The 26,499-nt window shown below is 39.5% G+C and overlaps 1 protein-coding gene across 1 annotated transcript in view; it reads left to right on the top strand.

Moving 5' to 3' along the window:
• The first annotated feature begins 18,182 nt into the window (after positions 1-18,182).
• The window catches only part of LOC119002433 (uncharacterized), a 29,278-nt gene continuing 20,961 nt past the window's right edge, over positions 18,183-26,499 (top strand). The window contains exons 1-4 of the mRNA XM_037068353.1: positions 18,183-18,325; positions 19,452-19,524; positions 19,633-19,718; positions 24,152-24,651. Coding sequence (XP_036924248.1) covers positions 18,183-18,325; positions 19,452-19,524; positions 19,633-19,718; positions 24,152-24,651 — 802 coding nt within the window. The remainder of the gene's footprint in view (positions 18,326-19,451; positions 19,525-19,632; positions 19,719-24,151; positions 24,652-26,499) is intronic.

Below are 26,499 nucleotides of genomic sequence, written 5' to 3'. Positions count from 1 at the left end.
ACAGGGAACTTCTCATTGCTTAGAATGTTAACTCTGTATCCCCAAGCCTTATGATTCTCCAGGTCCAAGTGTTAAGACTTTGTAAAGGTCTAAAAGCAATGAGAGTAAAAAATCTTAGGGTGAGACATTTAGGCAAGTAGGGGTTATATAATCATCTTAAAGTAAAATTTAATTCACATAAACAGAACAGCAAAGGGTGAGATGAGAAGTATTGATGAAGAGCCAGCTAGTGATTTCTTTAACAAATTAGCTGAGATCTTGAAGGAACAGAATATGATGCCAGTAAGAATAGGAAAAAAAAGTAGTGTTGCTAAGACAGCTGCTTCAGGAAAAGCTGCTTATAGGTGTAATAGGCATTTTACACTCTCTTATAGGTGTAATAGACATCTTAATTAAATTCTGATTTAAAATGTAATATTACAGAATATACATATGCATGTTGTTGAATGGTACCTCTTATTTTGTGTTAAATTTAACTTTTTTATTTTTAAATGGTAGACAGTGTCCAGAAGCACTTAATTATCATATCTGCTCTTGACCATTTCTGCCAAAAATACAAATTTAGTTTTTACTATAAAAGAGTAAGTTATATTTAATGGGCTTTTAAATACAGTTCTCTGACACAGTAATTTTTAAATGATTTCATTTGTTTATTTTAGCAAAAGGGCAAGGGAGGGGGGAAAAGTGAGAGAGACACACGGATGTGCATGGATTTGCAAGAGAGAGATCCTTCGGTTGCTTCCCACATGCCCCTAACTGGGAACCCAGCCGGAACCCAGCCTGGAACCCAGGCATATGCCATGACTGGGAATCAAACTGGAGACCTTTTGGTTCACAGGCTTGGCACTCAGTTCACTGAACCACACCAGCCAGAGCCCTGGCACAACAATTTTATTCTTTTAAACTGCACTCCAAAATTATTTCTGAACAATGATGTGTTTCTTTTTTTATTGTTTTCTTATTTTATGATGGTAATAAAGTAATAGAGAGTGATGGTGATAAATCTCGATCCTGCCTTTGGTCTAGATATTCCGTAGCTACATATTTGTTTTCTTTGATAGCAACGTGCATTCATGTCTATGATCATTTTCCTTTACAGCATCTCCCAGATGGCTCCATGCCCAGTGCACATATTCAGTTTTATCTTTTACCACATCCCAGCGAAGTCCGTAGGAGGAAAACAAAATCTGTTTCAAAATGTACCGACCCCACTTACAATGAGTATGATTCATCTCTTGTTCAGTAGTTTTGTATTTTTCTTACCATTTTTCAGCCTAACAACGAAATATGGAAAATTTGCAGTAATTGGTAGTGTTATTCTGTACGTGGTAGACGTTTCCCAAAAATAGCCTTGTATGCCAATCACTGTTCTAGATGCCATGGGAACTGGAAAATACAGATGCTGCTTGCAAAGTGTTTATGAACCAATTTTCAAGCTGTGGCTAGCCTCTATTAAAAGCCTTAGACTATACAGCATTTATTTCACATATTAATATTATCAATGACTTCATCCTATTTTCTTTAACCTTTCCTTCACTTTGTTTTCCTTGCCAAATAATCTTATCATAGTCTAACCTATATATAAAAATACATTTCATAAAATCACATTTGAAACCCCCCCCAAATAAGTCAAAATACAAATTAAATTGCAGTTGATTTATACTAGGTATAGCTGTTTCGTCTGCATCATACAATTTGAACATCTAAACCCCTAGTTTTTTCTAAGGCAAATCCTACATGTAGTCTCTTGATTCCATTCTTTCCCATCTCTCTGTACCTTGCTCTATTGAATACTTGGTCTTCTCAAGGCTATCTCATCCATAAATCCTTGACTCAGAAATCTTAAAAAACAAGCAAACAAATAAAAAACACAACGAACTCCTCAGTGTTCCCAAACTCAATGTTTCAAACTCAATGTTTCTAAAGCATTCCATTTTCCTTTCCCTCCTTGTCATCTTCAAACTTTTACAGAATTAACGTTTCCTGCACTTCATCATCTCCTCTTCCCCCTTCAGTCCTTTGCAGTGTGGATTCTGACTCCAGCTGTTGGAGCTTTATTCAAGTGGCATCTGCAGGTGAATTGCTGAATCCAATGGGCCCCCCAGGCTCTGCTCTCCTGAAGTCACACAGCCACACTGTTGACTTTGCCCTTTTTCTTGCCACCTCCCTTCTGTTTCTTGAGTTCAACGTTTTCTTAATTCCCTCCTATCTTCTCTAACCACATCCTCATTTTTCTTCATTTACATTCTTCCTTTTTAAATAGTGTTGTTTGTTGGAGTCTCATCATCTGCCTATCCTCCTCTCTACTTGATAGTTATTCTCTCAGATTATTTTGTGTTCCGAGTATTTTCATTTGTCACCTATATTTAGTTTGCCTCTGAATCTCTTCCTCAAGCCCTGGCTTCCCTCCTAACGTTCTGACCTGCACTTCCGCCTCATCACTGAAGAGCTCATTGGATGTCTCCTGGCCTCCTGGCTTTCCTCCTCTGTTTCCCATCTGAAATGATGACTTCTAATGCTATCTCCATCCCTCGCTCACATGTCCAAGTAGTCACCAATCTGGGTCAGTTCTCTTTGTGTGGCTTCCTGCCTCTTACACCTGTCACCTCCTCTTGGTTCCATTACCTTTCTTTGTTTGAAGTTCTCGTGACTTTGGCTACTGTGATGGCCCTCAATCTGACTCCTGTCTTGTGTTTTTTAATTAGATCTTTCATATTTCTACCTAAAATGTCTTTCCAAACCTAGTCATATTTATTAATCTCCTGCTTATATTTTTAAAGGTCCCTCACTGCCTACTGTATAATGTCAAAAACCCTAAACATGACACTCATAGACCTTAAAACTTGACTTAGTAATTTTCCTAAATTTTCTTTTGGAGCATAAGCTTTCTTGAAAAAATAAAATTGTATTGCAATAATTATAGATTCACATGCGTTTGGGAGGAAAAATACAGAAAGGATTCAAATACCCTTTAACCATTTTCCCCCAAAGCCAGTATCTTTCATGACCATAGTATAGTATCACAATCAGGAAGTTGATGTTAATGCAATCCATTGACCTTATTTAGATTTAACCATTTTTACATGTGCTCTTGTGTGTGTATATGTGTGCTTTTAGTTCTATGCATGTTCATCACATGTATAGATTTGTGTGACACCAGCATAGTCAAGGTGCAGAACAGTCTCATCACAAAAATTTCTGGGGCCACCCAAATATATTATACGGTATTATGGCCCGAGACACTTCTCTCCCTCCAACACAACCCCAAGAGCTACTGGCAACTACTAATCTGTTCTCCATCTCTATATTTTTGTCATTTATATTGCATAAATGGAGTCATTCAGTTTGGAACATTTTGAGATTGGGTTTTTTTTCTTCTCACTTTTCTTCCCTAGAGATGCCACCAAGTAGGCGCATATGTTGACAGTTTATTCCTTTTTGATGCTCCGTAGTAGTCATGGACAGCTTTTTAATTGTCCATACATTGAAGGACATCTTGGCTATCTCTGGCTCTGGATTATTACAAATAAAATTGCTGTAAATATTAATGTATAGGTTTTTGTGTGAGCATAAGTTGAAACTGCTCTAGGTTAAATGTTCAAAGTGTAGTTACTGGCGTATATAGTAAGGGCCTATTTCGTTTTATAAGAAACTGCCATACTCTTTTCCTGTACCAGTTTGTACTCCCACCAGCAGTGTGGGAGTGATCCAGTAGAAACTTCATCTTTGCCAGGATCTGGTGCTATCACTATTTTCCATTTGAGCTTAGTAGTTATAGAGTGATATCTAACTATGGTTTTAATTTTCATTTACATAAATAAATAATGCTGAACTTCTTTTCATGTGCTTATTTACCATCTGTATATCCTCTTTGGTGAAAAGCCTTTGCTCATTTTTCACTGGATAATTTGCATTTTATTGTTAAGTTTTGAGAGTTCTTTATATATTCCAGATACTAGTTCTTCATCAGATATTTGGTTTGCAAATATTTTCCCCCGTTCTGTAGCTGGTCTTTTCATCCTTTTCTCAGGGTCTTGCACAGAGTAAAAGTTTTTATTTTGACGAAGGTCCAATTTATCAAATTTTTTAAATAGATCGTGCTTTGGATATCAAGTCTAAGAACTCCCCACCTAACACTAAGTCCTGCAGATTTTCTCCTATATGTTTCCTAATGCTTTTTAGTTTTACATTTTATATTAAGTACATTATTCACTTTGAGTTTTTAAAATAAAGTGTGAGGTTTAGGTTGGGGTTTATGTTTTTTGGTCTATAGATGCCAATTATTCTAGCACCATTTGTTGGGAAGGCAATTCTCCCTTTATTGAATGTCTTTTGCATCTTTGTTGGTAATTGAGTGCTCATGCCCTTTTATTGTCCCATACTTAGCCCTATTCCCGAGTCACATCAGAAAGCTTGTCATTTTCTGAATGGTTTGGAAGACTTCAGAGATGAAGCGCAGTCAGCATTCACCCTCTGTCCTCACTGCTGACTGTGAGGCTCACTTCACACGTGGACTCTGGGAACCACTCTGTCCTCCTGGACTCTCTACCACACTTACCCCCTTTCACTTAATCCTTAGTCATACACAGTTTTTCTTATAGTGTGTTATAAACACCTTGAGGACAAGGAAATGTCTCATATTTCTTAGTACCTTTAAAACTTAGTTATTTATAAAAAGTCTTTAAATTAAATATGTGGGATAGTTTTATAAACAATACTTTGTATGTGTATATGAAACATAATCATATATACAGGGAGAGATTAAGACTTCTCTAATTTAGTAAGGAAAGATATTTTGACATTTTATTATTTGTCATCATGTCAACAGCTGAGATGTACAACACCCGACAATATCACGAGTTTCTATACCTTCTGAGTGTAAGACCCCCTTCTCCAATATCAACAACCTTTTCGGACTCAGTGATGTTGTTCAGCACATCATGACCAAAAACCATTAATAAGTCAGGAGACTTTGAATAAACTTGTGTTTTAATTATCTCAAACTTTATGTAACTTTAAAAGTAGTAAATTTACATGCATGGAGATTATGTGCCTGTTATGTCTGTACCTTTTCCGAGGGCTTGTAATAATGTTGAGCCTGCCTACGTGCATGGTGCACTGACGTCTATACTTACAGCATAATTACACCCCATTTATATTTGAATGCATGTAAACTTTTTAAAAAACTGTGTTCCATGCACAGCAAACTCCAATTCACCTACAGGCCAAAATTTCAGAAATGTGAATTAATGTGTGAATAAGTAACTATTTTAATAGTGATGATCATCATATAAGCAAGTTTGGCAGGGACACTGATTCAATTTAGAAAGCCATGAGGGAAAAAAGGGTTATAATACATTTATTTTTCCTAATATGCTCCATGTCCCTATTAGTACAGCAAGAATATTTATTTTGAGAAATGCAAAAAAGCCCTGTCCACCAGTTTTAACTTTGGTTTTCTTTGCTCTTGACCTCAGCTGGAAGGTAAACTCTCAATTCTCTGCCAGACCTCTCAGCCATTTCCATGCACCCTCAGTCAAACTTTATATGTTTCTAGGGAGCGCAGTGAATTAGTACACGGCCTCTACCTTGTTTTGAACTTCTCCCCTGCTTTGCATCCTGAGTACCATTACATGGGCCACTCACCACAGCTGGGATTTCTCAGCTGCCAAAGCCGTGCATTGCCCTGGGAAGTGGGAGATAATGGCCTCACTCTCCTTTTCATATAAATCTCTTAGAGGAATACAAAGCAGTTACATTGCATCACCCATGCCTTACAAGGTTCTTCATGAAATTAGTTCTTTCCATTTTTATCCATAGACCTCCCCCTCTCTAAGACCCAGATATTGCCAAGTGTCCCTTTAGTATCTACCCTTCAGATACTAAAGCTTTCACACAGAGCCAGGCCTGTTGACTTGACACTTCCCAGGGTACTTCTTAACAAGCTTTGCCAGCAGGCTCCCTGAAAACCCCCTTCATACACGAATCCCAGTTGGTAGACAAGGCTGGGTTCAAGGTGGGGCAGGGCTGGCAGTAAGAATGCTCTGAACTGCATTGCAGCCTTTGAGAAACAGAGCCAGGATTCTGGCTCCAAAACATCTGCTCTTTCCACTCTACTACCTTTGGCATCTGGTTAAAAAACATCACTTTTTAAAAAAATTCAATAGAAATACAGGTTCTATCTTATAATAAAATTATAGTCAATGTATTTTTTGCATTGTATTCCTTTTTTAGATCATATCCTATTAAGCATACAGAGGAAATTAGAAAAGACAGAGCATAAACTTTCTGTGTTTTATGTACTTTAAAATATCTTTCAAAATGTGTCTGAATATCTAGTATAAAACTGGGTATACGATACACTCAGTAAGCTACAGTTACTGTTATCGGCATTCCTTGAGGACAAGGAAATGTCTCATATTGCTATTCAGAACATAAATGTTCTGCTTGTAAACAGACACTGAGACCCTGAGGTCAAACAGTTTTACCAGGACCACATAACCAGATTGCAGGTTCCAAATTGTGTGATTACAAAACCCACATTGACCCAACTTAAACTCAGCTGTTACCCCTCCCTCTGTCCACCCACAAAGTGCTGTTCTCAATGGTTTTAAACTCTCCCTTTCATTATCCCGCCTCCTCACTCCTCTCCCCACCAGCACTAGACTCAACTCAGTTTCCATAGTATCATTCTCCTATTGCAATCATAAAATACACTTTGGAATTATTTACTAGACCCTGGTGTCAAATATGACACAGTGAGTGCTTGTATATGTCAGTATGTATTAACTACTTTAAACAATGTTTTTCTGCTTGATGTAACAATTTCAAACCCACAAATTCAGCATTTGTCAGGCGGCAATGAAGACTCGGCTCACACCTGTAGGTGAAAAGTTCCATAGAGTGAAATCAAAAGAGCTGTGCAGTTTGGGCCTGTGTATGAAGGCCAAACACAGATGAGAGAATTTGGTGAAAATGTCTCAAAGAATACAATCACTTGTGTACTTTTCTAGCATTACCCACTAATTATTCATTGCACAGTAAGAAATAGTGTTTCTTTTTTAATAATGTTGTGGGTGATGCTAAAAATGAACAGATATATGTCATCTACACTGTGCAATGATTGCATGTTTATAAAACTAGTCACTTTGTTAAAAAGTATGCATAATGAAGCATAGAGGGGAAATCTATAAAGTGACATAAACTTTGGAGTTCAAATGTCTGTATTTTAATCAAGCAATTATATCTAAGGTCACTTCTTGAGAACATCTTGTTACCAAATACCTAGAAAACTCAAGTCTGTCTTAAAGTGTTGTCTCCAGTCAACTAATCCAAAACTCCAAAAAACACTGTTCTTTTTCGTGTACTTAATGGATCTTTTTCAGCTATGATTTGTTAGTGTTTAATATGTACCAGGCTTTGTAATAAACCTTGTATGCATTATCTAATTTATTCTTCCCCACAGTGTTAAAAGATAAATATTATCACCATTATGCAAACGAGAAAACATATCATTGAAAACAGATTCACATAAGTATTGATAATGGATATGTTTCTTGTAAAGTTACATCTTTAGACCCTATTCATATCATTCACAGAGTCCTTTAGCCAACTTCCTGAGGGCCTAAGGCTTAGAGTTAGTTATTCCACAGTTCAACTCTACATACAGGAACACTTTGAGGACCCCTTCATCCATTTCTCTATAAAATAAGAGATGAATTCGTCTGCTGAAAGTGTTGTTCAAGGAAAATGGACAGCCATTTAGACATTCAAAACAACCACTAGAGAGAAAGGAAAAGGAACTTACTCTGAAGGCCTGGAAAGGTCAGAATCCAGGAGGAGAGAATGGTTCAGTGAGTCTATGCTAGATATCACTGCGGATAAAAAAAAAGATGAAGGGTCTTGAGATTTTTAAGGAGGCCCTTCAGTTCCTTTATTATCCCCAGGGAGCTCAGTGGATGAAGTGGGATTACTTGAATGAGCAGCCCTAGGAAACCAGAAAGACAATCTCCTGTCTGGAGTAGGAGTAAGACTCTGAAAGAGGAGGTGGCCAGGGGCTGTGGCCTGAAGCAGGGTAGGTGGGGTTAACACATTCTGTATTGGATCGCACATCCTTGGTGGAATTATTTACTTGACAAGTGAGTCGTTGTTCAGAGCAGCTAACAGATTTTGAACAGAGTCTCACTGATAACTTAATGGTTCATAAATGACAGGCCAATCCCAGTAGGATGGACCAGAAACCACATGCACACACACACAGGAGGCCTCCCAGTCAACTCAAAGGACTTCCCCCTAAACTGGTTCCTCTGATGCTTTTTTGCATATATAGGGAACGCTTTTTTCTATATTATGGCTTGTTCATACAAAGCAAGTTTGAAGCAGCACATGAAACTGCCTTTCTAAATGCCATCTAAGGAGTTTCCCTGGGAAGCACGTTGGATTTACGCACAGCTCCTCCTCCTTTCATGATGCATAACTAACTTCTTGAGAGTACTACGCTTTCAGTCTCTTCACTGCTGCAGGCAGCCGGGGTAATGTCTGTGCCTTGACTTACTTCCTGTTAAACACACAGTTAACAGGATCCCTTATAAAACACAGTTAAACATATCCCTTAAAAATAGTTACATGACTAGTAAGCAAAAAAGAGCAAGACACAAAACTGTGTATACAGCTTAATTACAGCTCAGATTCATAGAATGTGGTTATTTATACAAAACAAAAAGAACATCAGAATGTGAACTGTAATTATCTCCCAATGGTAGAAATATAAATTTGCTTTCTTTTTTGTTTCATTGATATTTTATTTAATGAGCTTGTATTTCATAATCTAAAATAAAGTAATTTTAACTTAACTAATCACAGAGTGACTTCTTCACCTGTAGAAATATTGTTGTACTGCATTAAAATAACACAAGGAAATCACAGAAATCGTGAGTGAGATGAGAGTGGACTGGAGGTGAGTTTTGGTGAGGAGATGGTGTTGGAACACCGGGAAAGGCTACCAAGAAGCAAGACCTGCCTCAAACCAGCCATCTGCTGGATTCTCCATGGAAAAGGTGGGACATTAGCTGTGACATCCCTGGAAGGCTCTGGCTGTGTTCTGTCTGTGCCAGGCCATCGGAAATACAGGCACGCAGGTGATATTTTCTCCTCTCCCAACCCCAGCACCTGGCCGGATGGAATTGCTGATCAGTGAAGATCCCAGCCCATCACCAGCAGTGAGGGGCAGATAGGCCAAGTGATCGAAGGCAACAACAAGCCAGATGTCACTGTCGATAGTGAGCTATCTGAAGCATGCCCCTTGCCAGCCCTGAAAAAGACGTCACCCTTGAAGCCTCCAGGAAGAGGAGAATTTCTTCGGCCAACACAGAGCTCTGTGCCGACCCTAAAGAAACCAGACCTAATGACAAACAGATTAAGAATTCAGGGACAGAGAGTTAGAAGTAGAGAAAGGTTGTGGTGGGATGGTGGAGGACCTGCTAGCGAGCTTATCAGGAAAAGTAGGTGCTAGAAGCACAGGGAGCATCTGCAGAAGCTGGGCAGGAGCAAAGACAGGCCTCAGACCACCAACCCCCCTGGACTGTCTGTTGGGAGGGCATCCTGGGCTGTGTCCTGAGCCTAGGCTTCTCTGGAAGGCTCTGGCTTTGTTTTGTCTTTTGGGCAACCTTTGGGAATGCAGACACGTGTTTTATTGTTTTCATTTCACAACTTCAACAGGAGCCCAGGAAGTGGGGCCAGCTCTTGCTTCAACACCTTATGCAGCACATCTCAACTGAATGCCCGGACAGATCGGGAGTCCATTCCAGTCCTGGAGAGGTGCCCGTCTTTGCGTGTAGTCCCGCCTCCAGCAGACACCCCTGCCACAGCTCTGGAGTCGGGTTCAGCCTGAACTTTGTCTCCTGACCAGACTGAGGTCCTACCACACTCATCTGAAGAATCCTCCCTTGATCCTGCCCTTGTTCCTGCCAAGGTGGAAGAGCTGCCTCTGGAAAATACACTTGAGTCCGTTCTAGAGCCGATTTTTTATTCAACCAGCTCTCCCACTCCCACCAGAAGTTGTTTTACCTCACCTCTGTGCCCTTGTTCTTTTCTTTTCATGTTTTCTTTTTCTTCATAGCAGGCTTCATTTGAAGTATTAAAAGTTATTGTTTATGTTATAAATCATGCCATTTTTTAGCATTTCGTGCTTTCATGATGCTGTACAAGTATCACCATCTAGTCATTGATGCTCTATCATCTGAGAAGGAAACCCTGCACCAAAAGCACTATTGACAATATATCCTCAGAGACTGAGGATGACTGACGTAACAAAGACATGAATGGAATCGACGGGTCTTGAGGCTCTGAATGGAACACTGGCACAAAGTCACTCTGGGGCTGGAACCAACAGATCTGTGATGATCTTTGGGTCTGAAGGGCAGCAGCAGGTGGGACAGGAGACAGCTACTTTGTAAGGCACTCAGAGTTTCACGGACCTGGTCTCTGAAAGTTGGCATCTCTAGGTTGGTATGAGTGAGGTTCTTGGATACTTCTTTTTTTAAAATATATTTTATTGATTATACCATTACAGTTGTTCTATTCCCCCCCTTCATTCCCCTCCACCTGAACACTCCCTCCCTCACCATTCCCCCCCCCTTAGTTTATAACCACGTGTCTCAAGTTCTTTAGATTCTATATTTCCCCCACTATTCTTGCCCTACCCCTTATCTATTTTCTACCTACCATCTATGCTATTTTCTGTACCTTCTCCCCCCTTCTCTTCCTCCCACTCCCCTGTTGCTAACCCTCCATGTGATCTTCATTTCTATGGTGCCACTCCCAATCTAGCTGTCCTCTTAGTTTGCTTTTGTTTTAGGTGTGGTTGTTAACCACACCTAAAAACTGAGTTTGCTGTCCATTCGCTGTTCATATTTTTTATCTTCTTTTTCTTAGATAAGTCCCTTTAACATTTCATATAATAAGGGCTTGGTGATGATGAACTCCTTCAACTTGACCTTATCTGAGAAGCACTTTATCTGTCCTTCCATTCTAAATGAAAGTTTTGCTGGATAAAGCAATCTTGGCTGTAGGTCTTTGGATTTCATGACTTGGAATACTTCTTTCCAGCCCCTTCTTGCCTGTAAGGTCTCTTTTGAGAAATCCGCTGACAGTCTGATGGGTACTCCTTTGTAGGTGACTGTCCCCTTATCCCTTGCTGCTTCTAGGATTCTCTCCTTCATTTTGGTCTTGGCTAATGTAATTATGATGTGCCTTGGTGTGTTCCTTCTTGGGTCCAACTTCTTTGGGACTCTCTGAGCTTCCTGGATTTCCTGGAAGTCTATTTCCTTTGCCAGACTGGGGAAGTTCTCCTTTATTATTTGTTCAAATAAGTTTTCCACTCGTGGCTGTTTCTTTCCCCCTTCTGGTACCCCTATAATCCGGATGTTGGAACGTTTAAAGATGTCCTGGAGGTTCCTAAGCCTCTCCTCATTTTTTTGAATTCTCATTTCTTCATTCCTTTCTGGTGGGATGTTTTGTTCTTCCTTCTGGTCCATTCCATTGATTTGAGACCCAGTTTCCTTTCCATCACTATTGGTTTCCTGGACATCTCCCTTCATTTCAATTAGTTTAGCCTTCATATGTTCCTCTAATTTGTGACTAAAATCAACCAGTTCTGTGAGCATCCTGAACAGTGTTTTGAATTGTGCTTCTGAGAGGCTGGCAATTTCTTGGTTGCTTAGAGTTATTGGCTCTGGGACTTTGAGTTCTTTTTGCACCATCTTTTGGGCTGTTCGTGCCTGTTACATAGCAGGATCGGAGCCCTAGGTGTTCACCAGAGCAGGGCAACTCAGTAGCTGGGTTGTGACACTGTATGTGGGGGCGGGGTCAATGAGGAGCAATGGCGTCCCGTCTGCCATCTCCTGCCGCAGCCCCCCACAGGTGCGGCAGCTGCCACTGTCACCGGGTCCATGCGTTTCATCCCACTGCACGCGAGTGTGCCACCGCCGTCAGCCCTCGCCCCCTGGGGCCTGCATGGTCCATCTCACTGTGCACGAATGTGCGACCATGGTCAGTCTGCCCCACTCCCCGACTGGGTCCGGGCCACTTGCGCGCCTAGGTTGGGGGATCTTTCCTGCCCGACCCTGCTCTGCTGCTGGCTCTTCCCCTCTTACCGTCCCCGTTGAACCGTTAGTTGTAGTCGGACTTCCGTATAATTCAATTTTCTGTTGTTTTTTTTTCCCTGTGTCTTTGTTCTCCAAACCTTTGTTGTATTCAAACTTGGTTGTGGGAGAAGGCACAGTGTTTCCACCTATGCCTCCATCTTGGCGGAAGTCCCGTTCTTGGATACTCCTTTAAAAAAATATGATAATTTACATGCCATAAAATTTATCACTTAAGGTGTACACTTCTGTGGGTTTTAGTAATTACAAGGGTACAACGGCCACCACTATCTAATTAGAAAACATTTTCCATTCATCAGTTGGAAGACATTTGGGTTAGTTCTACTTGTTGGCTATGATGAATAATGCTATGAATTTTCCTGTACAAATTTTGGTATGAGTATGTTTTCATTTCTCTCAGGCATATATCTATGAATACAATTGCTGAGTCATATAACAACTTTATGTTTAATTTTTTGAAGAACTAACACTCTTTTCTTCTTGATTAAAATTTTTAAGTTACAGTTGACAGCCAAGATCATATTAGTTTTAGGTATACAGCATAGTGGATAAACATTCATATAACTTATGAAGTGATTCCTCCTATAAGTCTAGTACCCACTTGGCATCATGCATGGTTATTACAATATTACTGACTGTATTCCCTATGCTGTACTTTACATCCCTGTGACTATTTTGTGACTGCCTACCTGTATTAGTCTCTTCACCTTTTTAACCCAGTCCCCCAGCCCCCACCCATCTGGCAACCATCAGTTTGTTCTCTGTATCTATGAGTTTCTTTTTGTTTTACTCACTTTGTTTTTTAGATTCCACATATAAGTGAAATCATATGATATTTGTCTTTCTCTATCTGAATTATTTCACTTATAATTAGCATAATACTCTCTAGGTGCATCCATGCTGTTGCAGATTGTAAGATTTCATTCTTTTTTTATGGCCAGGTAATATTCCATTATATATGCACCACATCTTCTCTATCCAATCACCCATAAATGCACACTTAGGTTGCTCTCATACCTTGACTATTGTAAATAATGCTGTAATGAACATAGTAATGTAAATATCTTTTTGAATTTATATTTTACTATCAGACTGTTTTCTTTTCTTTCTTAAAATAAATTTTATTGATTATGCTATTACAGTTGTCCCATTTTCCCCCCTTTATTCCCCTCTGCCCTGCACCCCTCCTCCCAACCATATTCCCTGCCCTTAGTTCATGTCCATGGGTTGTACTTGTGAGTTTTTTGGCTTCTCCATTTCCCATACTATTCTTAACTTCCCCATGTCTATTTTGCACCTACTATTTATGCTTCTTATTTCCTGTACTTTTTCCCCCTTTCTCTCTCCTCCCCCTTCCCACTGATAACCCTCCATGTGATCTCCATTTCTATGATTCTCTTCCTATTCTAGTTGTTTGCTTAGTTCATTTTCGTTTTTTAGGTTCAGTTGTTGATAGTTGGGAGTTTGTTGTCATTTTACTGTTCAGTTTTTGCTCTTCTTCTTTTCCTTGGATAAGTAACATAATAAGGGCTTGATGATGATGAACTCCTTTAACTTGACTTTATTTGGGAAGCACTTTTATCTGCCCCTGCATTCTAACTGATAGCTTTGCTGGATAGAGCAAACTTGGATGTAGATCCTTGCCTTTCTTGACTTCAAATGGTTCCTTCCAGTCCCTTATTGCCTGAAAGGTTTCTTTTGAGAAATCAGCTGATAGTGTTATGGGCACTCCTTTGTAGGTAACTGTCTCCTTTTCTCTTGCTGTTTTTAAGATTCTCTCCTTATCTTTAATCTTGGGTGATTTAATTATGATATGCCTTGGTGCTCCTCTGTGGGTCCAACTTCTTTGGGACTCTGAGCTTCCTGGACTTGTATGTCTTTCCTTTGCCAGATTGGGGAAGTTTTCTTTCATTATTATTTCAAGTAAGTTTTCAATTTCTTGCTCTCCTCTCCTTTTTCTGGAACCCCTATGATTCGGATGTTGCAATGTTTAAAGTCGTCCCGGAGGTTCCTAAACCTCTCCTCATTTTTCTGAGTTCTTGTTTCTTCATTCTGTTCTGGTTGAATGCTTATTTCTTCCTTCTACTCCAAATTGTTGATTTGAGTCCCAGTTTCCTTCCCTTCACTGTTGGTTCCTGATATATTTTCCTTTATTTCACTTTGCATAGTCTTCATGTTTTTCTCTATTTTGCCACCATACTCAATCATCTGTGAGCATCCTGATTACCAGTATTTTGAACTCTTCATCTGATAGGTTGGGTATCTCTTCATCAGCTATCTAATAGTTTTAGTTGTTTTTTTCTGGAGCCTTGATCTTCTCTTCCATTTGGGCCATATTTATTTTTTCTCTGCACACCTGTTATGTACTAAGGGGCATAGCCTTAGGTATTCACCAGGGCTGGGCAACCCATGTCTGAGCGTTGTGGGGCTGTATGTGGGGGAGGGGTCCAAGAGGGAACACTGCTGCTTGCTCTGCTCTCTGCTGACTTTCAGTCACTTCCCCTGATTCCCACAAGCAAACTGGGCCCTTCTGGTGCTGATTCCCAGGTGGGCAGTTTTGTGTACATTCTAGGACTTCGTGGGTCTCTCCAATAAACTCCTGTGATGCTGGGAGTTTCTCCTGCTGCCGCAATATCCACAGGTTTTTTAGTCAGAGGTTTTGAGGTTTTATTTGTCTGTGCTGACCCCTGGGTTGCGCGTCTGTCTTACTCCCCTGTTGTTCCTCCCGGTTTATTCGCATGCAAATTGGGACCACCTAGTCGGCAAGCTGCCACCTTGCCTGCCCCAGTCCTCCAGCCCCAGCCTTGCCACGAGTCCTCTCCACCCCCAGCTGCCTGTCTCCACCCTCCCTACTGGTCTGGATGAATGTTTCTTCTTTAATTTCTTGGTTGTCAGACTTCCATACGGTTTGATTTTCTGGCACTTCTGGTTGGTTTTTGTTTTTTAATTTGTTGTTGTCCTTCTTTTGGTTGTGTGGGAGGCACAGTGTATCTACTACCAGACTGTTTTCAGGAGCAAATGTACCATTTTACATTTCTACCAGCGGTGCATGAAGTTTCTTCATATCCTTGTCAATACTTGTTATTGTACATTTTATTTTTTATTACAGCCCTCCTAGTGGTGTAAAGTGGTATCTCATTATGCTTTTGGGGAGCATTTGCTTAATGAGTAGTGATGTTGAGCATCTTTTCTTGTATTATTGTTTTCTATATATATTTTATACATATTTGCATACATTTCTAAAAAGATTTATTTATTTATTTTTAGAGAGAAGGGAGAGAAATGTCTATGTGAGACAGAAACATCACCCAATTGCCTCTCGTATGTGTCCCAACCAGGGACCAAACCACAACCCAGGCATGTGCCCTGACCGGGAATCAAACTGACGACCTTTTGCTCTGTGGGATGATGCCCACCCACCTGAGCCACACCAGTCAAGGCTGCATATATTCTTTGGAGAACTGTCTATTCAAATCCTTTGCCCACTTTAAGTAGAATTATTTGTGTTTTTATTCTTGAGTGTAAGAATTCTTTATGTATTTTGAACACTAGACCCTTATTACATATATAAGTTTATGAGTCAAATATTTTTCCCATTCTGTGATCCATTTGCATTTATTTTTCCGTATATGGTGTGATGTAAGGGTTCAATTTTACTCTTTCATGTGGATATCCAGTTGTTCTATTACTGTGGGGTGAAAAGCCTATTCATTCATCAATTGAATTGTCTTGGCACCCTTGTCAAAACTAATTTACCAAAAATATGAGTGTTTATTTCTAGAGCCAGTTCTAATCCATTAACTTATAAGTCTATTCTTATTGTGAGTGCCACATTTGATTACTGTAGCTTTTGTAATAAGTTTTGAGTTATGAATTTGTTCTTTTTTTCAAGATTGGGATAGTCTGGGTCCTTGAACTTCATAAGAATTTTAGACAAAGAACATTTATGTACAACCCATGGACATGGACAATGTGGGGACTGGCTTGGGGAGGGGACAGGGTGCAGCTGGGTAGAAGTAGGGAAAGGGAGAAAGAAGCTGGAACATCTGTAACAGCATAACAAGTTAAATTAAAAGGTAATTTTAGAAACTTTAATGTGTTAATTTCTGCAAAACTGATCATTGAAATTTTGACAGAAATTACATTAAATCTGTAGATCAACTTGAAGAGTATTGCCATCGTAACAATATTCAGTCTTCCAATACATGAATACAGGATATCTAAGTCTTCCATTTATCTAGATCTCTTTTAATTTTTTAGAACAATGTTTTGTAGTTTTCAGTGTTATAAGTCTTATACTTCTTTAGTTTAATGTATTCTTAAGTATTTTATTCTTTTTGATGCTATTAAAAATGGAGTTTTCTAAGTTTCACTTTTAGATTATTTACTGCAGGTATGTAGAAATACAGCTGATTTTTTATATTGCTCTTAAATCTTGTAACCTTGATGAATTTGTTTATTATCTCTAATATATTTTTCATGGGTTCCTTAGGATTTTCTATACATAAGATTATTTTATTTGCAAATAGTTTTATTTATTTTTCAAATGGAATGCTCTGTCTCTCTTTTTTGCTTTCCTTTCTTTCCCCCTCTCCTTCTTTTTCTTCTTCTTCTTCCTCTCCTCCTCTTCCTTCTCTCTCTCTCTCTTTCTTCTTTTTGCCTTGTGGTAAGAACTTTTGGTACAATATTGAATAGAGGTGTTAAGAGTGGATGCCTTGTCTTTGTCTTGCTCCAGGCTTTTCGGGAAAAGCTTTCAGGTTTTCACCATTAAAAATGTTATTTGTGGCAAGATGGTTTTTTTGGTTTGTTTGTTTTTACAAATGCCTTTTATAAGGTTAAGTTCCCTTTTATTTCTAGTTGTTGGATTTTTTTTTAATCATAAAAAGGTGTTGGTTTTAGTCAAATACTTTTTATGTGTCTATAAGGATGATCATGCGGTTTCTTTTCCTTTGGTACTGTTTTTCTGTGCCCACCTTTAAGTCAACCCCACTGGCAAAGAGGTCTGCTTCATTCACATTATTTCAGTACCCATACATTTGCATTTCTACTTTGTTGCTTTTATTTTTATTCTTGAAAAAGACTTTATTTATTTATTTTTAGAGAGAGGGGAAGGAAGGGAGAAAGAGAGGGAGTGAAACATCAATGTGTGGTTGACTCTCACATGCTCTCAACTGGGGACCTGGCCCGTGACCCAGGCATGTGCCCTGACCCAGAATCAGAGTGGCAGGGCAATGCATTGGTAGCAACAGTGGCGGGACAATGAGATAGAAATATTTATATTTCAGGAGGTTTTTAAAAATATATAACAGGAGTTTTTGGTGTCCCTCAAATTTCATTTTAAACAGATTCTCCTACTCCTTCTCTTTGAGGAAGGGCTAGTCAAGTCTGAGCCCCAGAAAAGGTTTTTTATTAATAACAATATGAATACATGAATATAATTATTAATACATCCTCTAGGTGACCCTATCCTTGGACACTGTTGTGCCGCCCAGCCCTCCAGTGTGCACTCGTCTTGTTCATTGCAAACCCTTGTTCATTAGCTTTGGTTTTGCCAGCCCCAGATTTCCTCCCCTAGTCACAGTCCTGTGGTTTTCACAACCTGCTTGGTAAAACATGTCCCTTGGTCAGTGCTTCCCAAGCTTAACGTTCATCAGAATCATCTTGAGGGCTTGTTCAACAACCCCCAGGTTCTGGGATGCCATTGTAGCAGGCAGTTAGACAGATATGAGCTGAGCAAGGATGATGGGCCAGGTACGGAAGGTCACCAGGGCAGAAAGCCCAGGTACCTAGCAACAGGCAAGACTGGGAAAACAAGCATCTGGCCCCAGGATAACCTTTCCTCCTCTAGCGTATTACTGGTCCCCCCGGACTTTCACATTGCTGGTCGTGTGATGTGGATCTCCCCCGACTTTTCCTCCCCTGGCATGCTGCTATCATGTGGGTTAGACCCCCTTAGAGGGGTAATGAACAAGGAGGCAGGAGAAAAGCCCTCAAACATTAAGCCCCCAGGACAATGAAGTTATGACCAGCATCGAGTACATCCAGACCTCAGTTGTATTTCAGCTCCAGGCCCAGAAAAACAGCAAAACCAGCCAAGTGATGGCATTGCTGGCCTCAGGACCAGCTGCACTGACTAAGGACCCTGCCTTGATGCTGACCAATCAGTAGAGAACGCAACGCTGAAAGGCCACACCTGGAAAGCTGATGCATTCCAGCTGATCTCAATTCCATTGAGATCCTCCCCTTGGAATGCCCCTAAAATCCCCACCCTTAAAAGCCCATAGGACAGAGAACAACCCAGGACACTCTCTCAGGAGCACATCAGCACCTTCCCTCCCCCTCTTCTTTCCTCTAGGCATGTTACCTTTAACTTCCTCTCTCCTAAAGTCCAAGGAGCCTTCTTTTGTCTCTGTAACTTGTTTCTTAAGCCCATATCTTCTGCAGATACTCCTTCTACCTTTGTAACTTCCTAAACATTCTTATAGTTTGTATCTTGGCTCTGTATGTTTTCTTAGCCAGAACTCAAGTACTGAGGTTGCTGAACCAAGGTCTGTTGTGACCCCATTGGTATAACATTGCCACCAGCAGCATCTCTGGAGATTGACACATTGTGATGCCTTAGGGCTGAGTAAGGATTTGCATTTCTGATAAGCTCTCGGGTAATGCTGATGCTGCTGGTCCAGTTGCCACATTTTGAGTGGCACTGCTCTAATGACCCTGCCATTAGCAGGGTCACACATTCTCACAGCATTGGTGTCTTCCCTATCAAACGTTTTTTCTTTGGGGGTACACCCCCATACTCTTCCCCTGCAAAGAAAAAGGTTACTATTGCATCCGCACAATCATTCCCAACCAGAGGCAGTTTTTATCCCCAGGAGACATTTGGCACTGTCAGGAGATACTTCTTGTTGTCATAACTGGGTAGTAAGAAGGCACGCTGCTGGCATCTGGTAGATAGAGGCCAGGATGCTGCTAAACATCCTACTAGGCACAAGAGAGCTAGCTCCTTTACCACAAAGAATTATTTGGCACAAAATGTCTGTAGTGCCAAGGTTGAAAAGCTTGGCAGCAACATGATATTGCTTTGTTTGCCAAGAGCATGAAATCCTTCTGATTGCATCTATGTCCAGTAGATAGCCTATGATATGAAGATAGGTATAAAGGAATTGTTGTGTCCCCCACTCCAATTTTTTTACGGTTTATTGAAAATAAGACATCAAACCACAAAGTTCTTTGAAATATCACTTCTAAACACAATACCTCATCTTCAGATTTCTCACTTCTTCTCAGGTCTCATGACAGAATGGAAGACTTCACCGAAGCTAAACCTTTGGACACTGGGCCTCTCTATTTCTTTGATCAGGTAATAATATAGTTCAGTCCATAAACTGTAGTTTCCTTTTTATAAAAAAATAATTCACTTTGACTAGTATTTTTCTCTGCTTTCTAAGCAGGATTTCTTTCATTTTAGGTGACACCAGAAAGAAAAAAACGAGGAAGGAGAGAGTGCAAAGAACATTTCCCTTATTTGGAACACACCTCAGGAGCTAGGAAGAGGTAAAACATTTGGAATTACTCTTCAATTGCCGGTATCACTTTCCATGTGCAAAGGCTTATAAGATGCTCAGGATCAATTCTTCCCTATTCCCCATCCCTCGAGAAACTACATCAAGGAATTAGCACTTCAGAGCTGACCATGAAGTCCATCAGAGAACTTGATTTTAACCAGATAATTGGGTAATTTAGCATAATTAGTCCAATGTCATTCTGCTTTCTTTGCTATTATTCCACAGCAAACCCAGCTCACTTTTTTTTTTTCTCCTTAGGGAGTTTGCCCTGGTTGTTTCTTCTGCTTTCAGCATTACTTACTCCCCTTTCCTTTCTCTCTTTATTTAGCTATCACCTTTGTGGTGAGACTTTTCTTGATTTTCCCCATTTCAAATTTCTACCTGTCTCCACTTTAGCAATCTTTATGCCCCTTTCTAACTTCTCTGTTGAACTTGATCACTTTCTGACATTGTAACTGACATCCCTATATATTTGTTCACCTTCTCTCTTCTCATGAGAGTATCAGGTCTATGTGCGCAAGATTTTTTTTTTATCTTCTGGATTACATCTCTATTTCCAATCCCAAGAACAGTGCTTGGCACATCAGATGTACTTCACAGAGATTTGTGAATAACAGCGGTAGAATTGTGTCAAGCCCACAAAGATGAGTGAAGTCATGGAACTGGCCATTCCACAATGTTTTTACCCTCTAGTGGCTACAATTTCTTAACTTGTGAAGTGGACATTAAAATACCACAACCTGTCTTAGAACATGTATCGCAAGGCTGTATAAAGTTAAAAGTTGTCGGCTCTACTAGTGAGCTCTTGAGCAGGGGTGTTTTTCCCTGTTTAGGACATATAGCAATTTCTGTACATCTTTTTGTTCATCACAATTAGGGATCATGGTGCCATTGTCATCTAGTGTGTAAGAGACCAGGGATGCTGCTAAATGTCTTACACTACATGGGACAGCCCTCGACAAAGAGAATTATCTGATGCAAAAATGTCTATAGTACTAGAATTGAGAAGCCCTGGTATACACTAGTCAGTATTTTTTTTTTGGAACCTGCTATAAATTTTGTCAAAATCACTACAAATTGCTATATTTTCAGAAGTCCATTGTCTCTCATTTCCAACTCTTTCTGCTTGAAAAGCCATTCAAGATAACTTGGTCGTTTTGTATCCACAGTGTTCGGCTTATAATTGGTAATCACTGAGTCAGATAGTTTTATTTTATTTTTTAAGATTTTATTTATATATTTTTAGAGAGGGGAAGGGAGGGAGAAAGAGAGAGAAACATCAATGTGTGGTTTCCTCTCGTATGTCTCATACTGGGTCCTGGCCCTCAACCCAGGCATGTGCCCTTACTGGAAATTGAACAAGCAGTCCTGTGGTTTAGGCCCACACTCAATCCGCTGAGCTATAGCAGCTAGGGCAGATTGTTGTATGAACAGTAAGTAGGTCTGTTTATCATAGAGTTCTAAGGGTTTATTGGTTTCCCCACTTTCTCATCTGACACAGTCCTCGGGATGTATGTTAAGCATTGCCTCTGTCCATTCTGCTTGGAAACTCCCCATTTCTCCCACTGGCTATCCCACTGCTGCTGTTGCGCTGGGAATAAAATCCATGCTTCTTACCATGAACTGCTAGGCGTCTGTGGTCTCTTCTCACACCTGTCCTCTAGCCTTCTCAAATACCACTCCACGTCACTCCTGGCTCCCTAGCCATTATGGCCTATCTATTGCTTTCACAACCCCACTCATTCCTGAATCAGGTTCTTTGCGTTTGCTGTGTACTCTCCTTTGAATGCTTTTTCTGCATATTATTTTATGGTTGGCTCTTTCCCATCATCATTTGAGTCTCAATGAAAATGTCACCTTCTCAGAAAGGCCATCTCTAATCTCTCAATCTAAAGAAGGCAATCCCTGCCCCACCCATTATTCTATTATGATGCCCTGTTTTATTTTCATCAATGCAGTTATTGTTATCTATAACTTTCTTTTGTTTTCCTCCTCTGTCTCGTCCCTTTCTCCCTCCCATCATTCTTTCCCCAGCTAGAATGTAAGTTTCATGAAGGCAGAAGTCTGTGCTTTCCACCATGTCTCCCCGGCACCTACAGCTGGGCCTGGTGAATATTTTTTTAATGAATGCATGATTTCTTCCCATGTGCTGTGCCTAGAGTAGTGGAGCTACTTTAAGACTGGGTCAGGTGCCAACACCTTCATTGTTGATGTTCTCTTCTTAAGATTGTTAAGTCTGGTTTTTGAACTGGATGGTCCATTATTTGAGCTCTCCCTAAAAGTAAGCCAGATACATAAATATTATTTTTAAATACACATTGAATATCTTAACCTTAATAACCCTCTGGCCCTGGCTGGTGTAGCTCAGTGGATTGAGCATGGGCCTGCGAACCACACAATTGCGGTTCGATTCCCAGTCAGGACACATGCCTGCGTTGCAGGAGAGTTCCCGGCAGGGGACTCGTGAGAGGCAACCATACATTGATATTTCTCTCCTTCTCTCCTCCCATTCCCCTCTAAAGATAAATAAATAAAATCTTTAAAAAATAACCCTCTGAAGGAGCTATAATTACTGAGTTAATTAATAAATGATACATGCTACTATTATTGTTTTTTAAAAGGTTTTATTTATTTATTTTTAGAGAAAGGGGAAGGGAGGGAGAAAGAGAGGAAGAAAAATATCAGTGTGTGGTTGCCTCTTACGCACCCCTAACCAGGGACCTGGCCCACAACCCAGGCATGTGCCCTGACTGGGAATTGAACTGGTGACCCTTTGGTTCACAAGTCAGTGCTCAATCCAGTAAGCCACACAGCCAGAACTTATTATTGTTATTTTAAGTACAGTCTTTATTATTTTATTCAAGCAATAGATATATGTGACAGTTACAAATGCATATTTATAGGATGTTACAAACAAAATACCATATAGTTGAGATAACACAGTAGCTGCCTCAGAGGATTAATATTCGAGTTTGATGAAATGATGTTGCTGAGAGCAACTTTGAAAGCTTATTATAAAGGAATAGAGAAATTTATGAGTTATAACAATACGTAATAATTTTCAAAAGTGGGTCTTTATTCTTTAAATATTAATGTGAAAGTATAACCAATGCCCAAAGATCTACATAGAAATCTTATGCCAATTCAAAACTTTTCGATCTAAAAAAAAGTTGCCTTTTATTTCACATTTAACCCTTAGCAAGGCAACTAGCGTTATTTTTCAAGCTATTCTAATGGAACCACCATTTAGGAGAAAAATGCAAGTGAAACTCCATCGGTGTTGACATGTTTCACCACATTGACTTGGTGAAAGGAAACACTTTGTAATGACTAGGGCAGCTGTCTTAGATATCTTTGACCAAATGGTCAAAGAGGAGGAGAACATTCCCAATTCTGAAGCTGTATTCTACCCCACAGAACTATCAAAAGCCCTGATCAGTCTCTAAGTGCCTCAGATGCCTCTTCTAGAATTGGTGAATTCCCCTCCCTGCCCTTAACCTCCCACAGGGGTGGGGACGGGGCAGAACGTGAGGTCTACCTCTTTAGCTTTCCGTTTTCTCCCAGAGACTCACAGTAACAACTGATAGCGGCATGTTGGACAGGCTAAGGAAACACAAAGTGTCTGTAGACTCACAACTGAGGACATTTAGGGAAGGCTTTCTGGAAGAAGATTTCTCTGTTTTGTCTTATAATTAAACAAATGAATAAACAACACACATATTGGTTTTTATCTTCTGTGCATAAACATAGTAAATGTTTATTTTAGAAAAGTATAAAAGGAGAAAATAAAAAATGACTTCCATAATCCCACAAGCAATTTACTTTGTGTTGGACATTTGCTAGGTCTTTTTACTACCAGACATATGATATATATATTTCAGATCACTCTACATATACAGTTGCATGCACTTTTTATATGATATTATAACATAAGCATATCTTCAAATTATTAAAAGAAATTTTCTAAACAATTTTTATAGCTACATATTTCATGGTTATGGCATTATTTACTTAGCTATATACCTATGAGCTCTTAAGTTCTTTTTAATTTTTACTGATATAAGAAAAAAATGTTTCAGCCCCGGTCAGGTTGCTTAATTAGTTAGAGTGTCATCCCAATATGCCAAGGTTGCTGGTTTCATCCTGTGTCAGGGCACATACAAGAATCAACCAATGAATGTTGGTGAAACAACAAATAAATAAGTGAAACAACAAATGTTTCTCTCTCCTTCCCTCCCTCGCATTCTCTCTCTAAAATCATAAATAAAAAATATAATAATAAATAATGTTATAGGTAGCCACTTTATGCATAGATGTTATACTTTTATTCAATTATATTTTAAGCTTGATTTCGAGAAATCATATTTCTAGGTTAAAAAGTAGTAAATACCTTTAATGTTTTATCACATATGTGTTTTATAGTCCTACAAAGAGCATAAAATCTGAAGAAGTAGAGAAGGAAGGAAGGCTATCTAGAGAAGCTGCACCAGAAAAATATGCGTTCTGCTCATTTGCCATCTCACAAACTCCTGTCATTCCCAAGTTTCCTACTGGCCTTAAATTCTCCAAAATATACCTGCAAAAGAGTCTGTTTGAAGAATACAAACTCACTGCTGCTGAAATACTACGTGAACTTGGGGAGACATTGCAGAAATATGCTGAGTATAACATTACTTTCCCTATGGGAACTGTAAATCTTGTGAATTACAGTTGGCATGATCTCATTGAAGGAGCTTATAAGTGTCCAACCAAAAAGTCAGTGTTGAAGAAACACAATGCCTTGCAAAGCGATTGCAATTACACGACCACAATTGACAAAATCAGCAGCTGTTCGAGTAAAGAGTGTCATAAAGATAATCATCTGGTAAAGATCAAAAAAGACAACCACCATATTGCATCAAGTAAATCTACAGAAAAAACATGTAAGTAGAAATTACTAGGTATATTTCTAAATAATCAACTAATTTAAAAAAAAAGAATACAAGCAGCAAGTGAGGTATTGACAGAACATTTTATTACTGATATTTGGCTTGTGTTAATCCTTTTGGTAAATTATTCATGAGTGTTAGGAGTAAGACAAAAATTAATATTGTTTTCAGTTCAGTAAAACATCTGTAACTTATGAAGGATTCATAACCATATGAATCCTTTGCCTCAGGAGAGCTTACAAATTCTCTTACATGACAAAGTCCAACAGAAAAACAATACTAACCACACATGTAATTTTTTATTTTTATTTTCAATTATATTTCATTGGTTATTCTATTTCAGTTGTCCCAGTTTTAACCCCATTGCTCCCTTACACCCAGCAATGTTCACTCCACACCATTGTTCATGCCCATTGCTCATGTATATAAGATCTGTGGCTGCCCCATTTCCTATACTGTTCTTTACATCCCTATGACTATTCTTTAACCTCCTATTTGTACTTAATCTCCTCATTTCTTCATTCGTTCCCCCATATGCCTCTCCCATCTGGCAACCATCAAGATGCTATCGGCATTTATGATTCTGCCTCTATTTTTGTTTGCTTAGTTTTTTTATATTCCATTGCCAATAGATATGTATTTATTGCTATTTTATTGTTCATAATTTTGATCTTCATTTCCTTAAATAAGTCTCTTTAACATTTTATATAATAATGGTTTGGTGAAGATAAACTCCTTTAGTTTTTTTTTTAAATATATTTTATTGATTATGCCATTACAGTTGTTCCACTCCCCCCATTCACTCCCCTCCACCCTGCACATCCCTCCCCTACCATTCCCCCCTTTCTTTCATGTCCATGTGTCACAAGTTCTTTAGATTCTGTATTTTCCATAGCATTCTTGCCCTCCCCACTGTCTATTTTCTACCCACCATCTATGCTACTTATTATCTGTACCTTCTCCCCCCTTCTCCTCCTCCCACTCTCCTGTTGCTAACCCTCCATGTGATCTTCATTTCTATGGTGCCACTCCCCATCTAGCTGTCCTCTTAGTTTGCTTTTGATTTAGGTGTGGTTGTTAATGACCATGAATTTGCTGTTCTTTCACTGTTCATATTTTTTATCTTCTTTTTCTTAGATGAGTCCCTTTAACATTTCATATAATAAGGGCTTGGTGATGATGAACTCCTTGAATTTGACCTTATCTGAGAAGCACTTTATTTGCCCTTCCATTCTAAGTGAAAGCTTTGCTGGATAGAGCAATCTTGGTTGTAGGTCTTTGGATTTCATGACTTGGAGTACTTCCTTCCAGCTCCTTCTTGCCTATAAGGTCTCTTTTGAGAAATCAGCTGACAGTCTGATGGGCACTCCTTTGTAGGTGACTGTCCCCTTAACTCTTGCTGCTTCTAGAATTCTCCCCTTCATTTTCATCTTGGACAATGTAATTATGATGTGTCTTGGTGTGTTCCTTCTTGGATCCAACTTCTTTGGGACTTTCTGAGCTTCCTGGATTTCCTGGAAGTCTATTTCCTTTGCCAGACTGGGGAAGTTCTCCTTTATTATTTGTTCAAATAAGTTTTCCACTCGTGGCTGTTCCTCTTCCCCTTCTGGTACCCCTATAATCCGGATGTTGGAACGTTTAAAGATGTCCTGGAAGTTCCTAAGCCTCTCCTCATTGTTTTGAATTCTCATTTCTTCATTCCTTTCTGGTTGGATGTTTTGTTCTTCCTTCTGGTCCATTCCATTGATTTGAGTCCCAGTTTCCTTTCCATCGCTGTTGGTTTCCTGGACATGTCCCTTCATTTCAATTAGTTTAGCCTTCATATGTTCCTCTAATTTGTGA

The sequence above is a fragment of the Sturnira hondurensis genome, unplaced genomic scaffold (assembly GCF_014824575.4).
Source record: "Sturnira hondurensis isolate 20B ecotype Veracruz unplaced genomic scaffold, ASM1482457v3 Scaffold0017436, whole genome shotgun sequence".
Taxonomy (NCBI): Eukaryota; Metazoa; Chordata; class Mammalia; order Chiroptera; family Phyllostomidae; genus Sturnira; species Sturnira hondurensis.
This window is presented reverse-complemented; position numbering and strand designations above follow the sequence as displayed.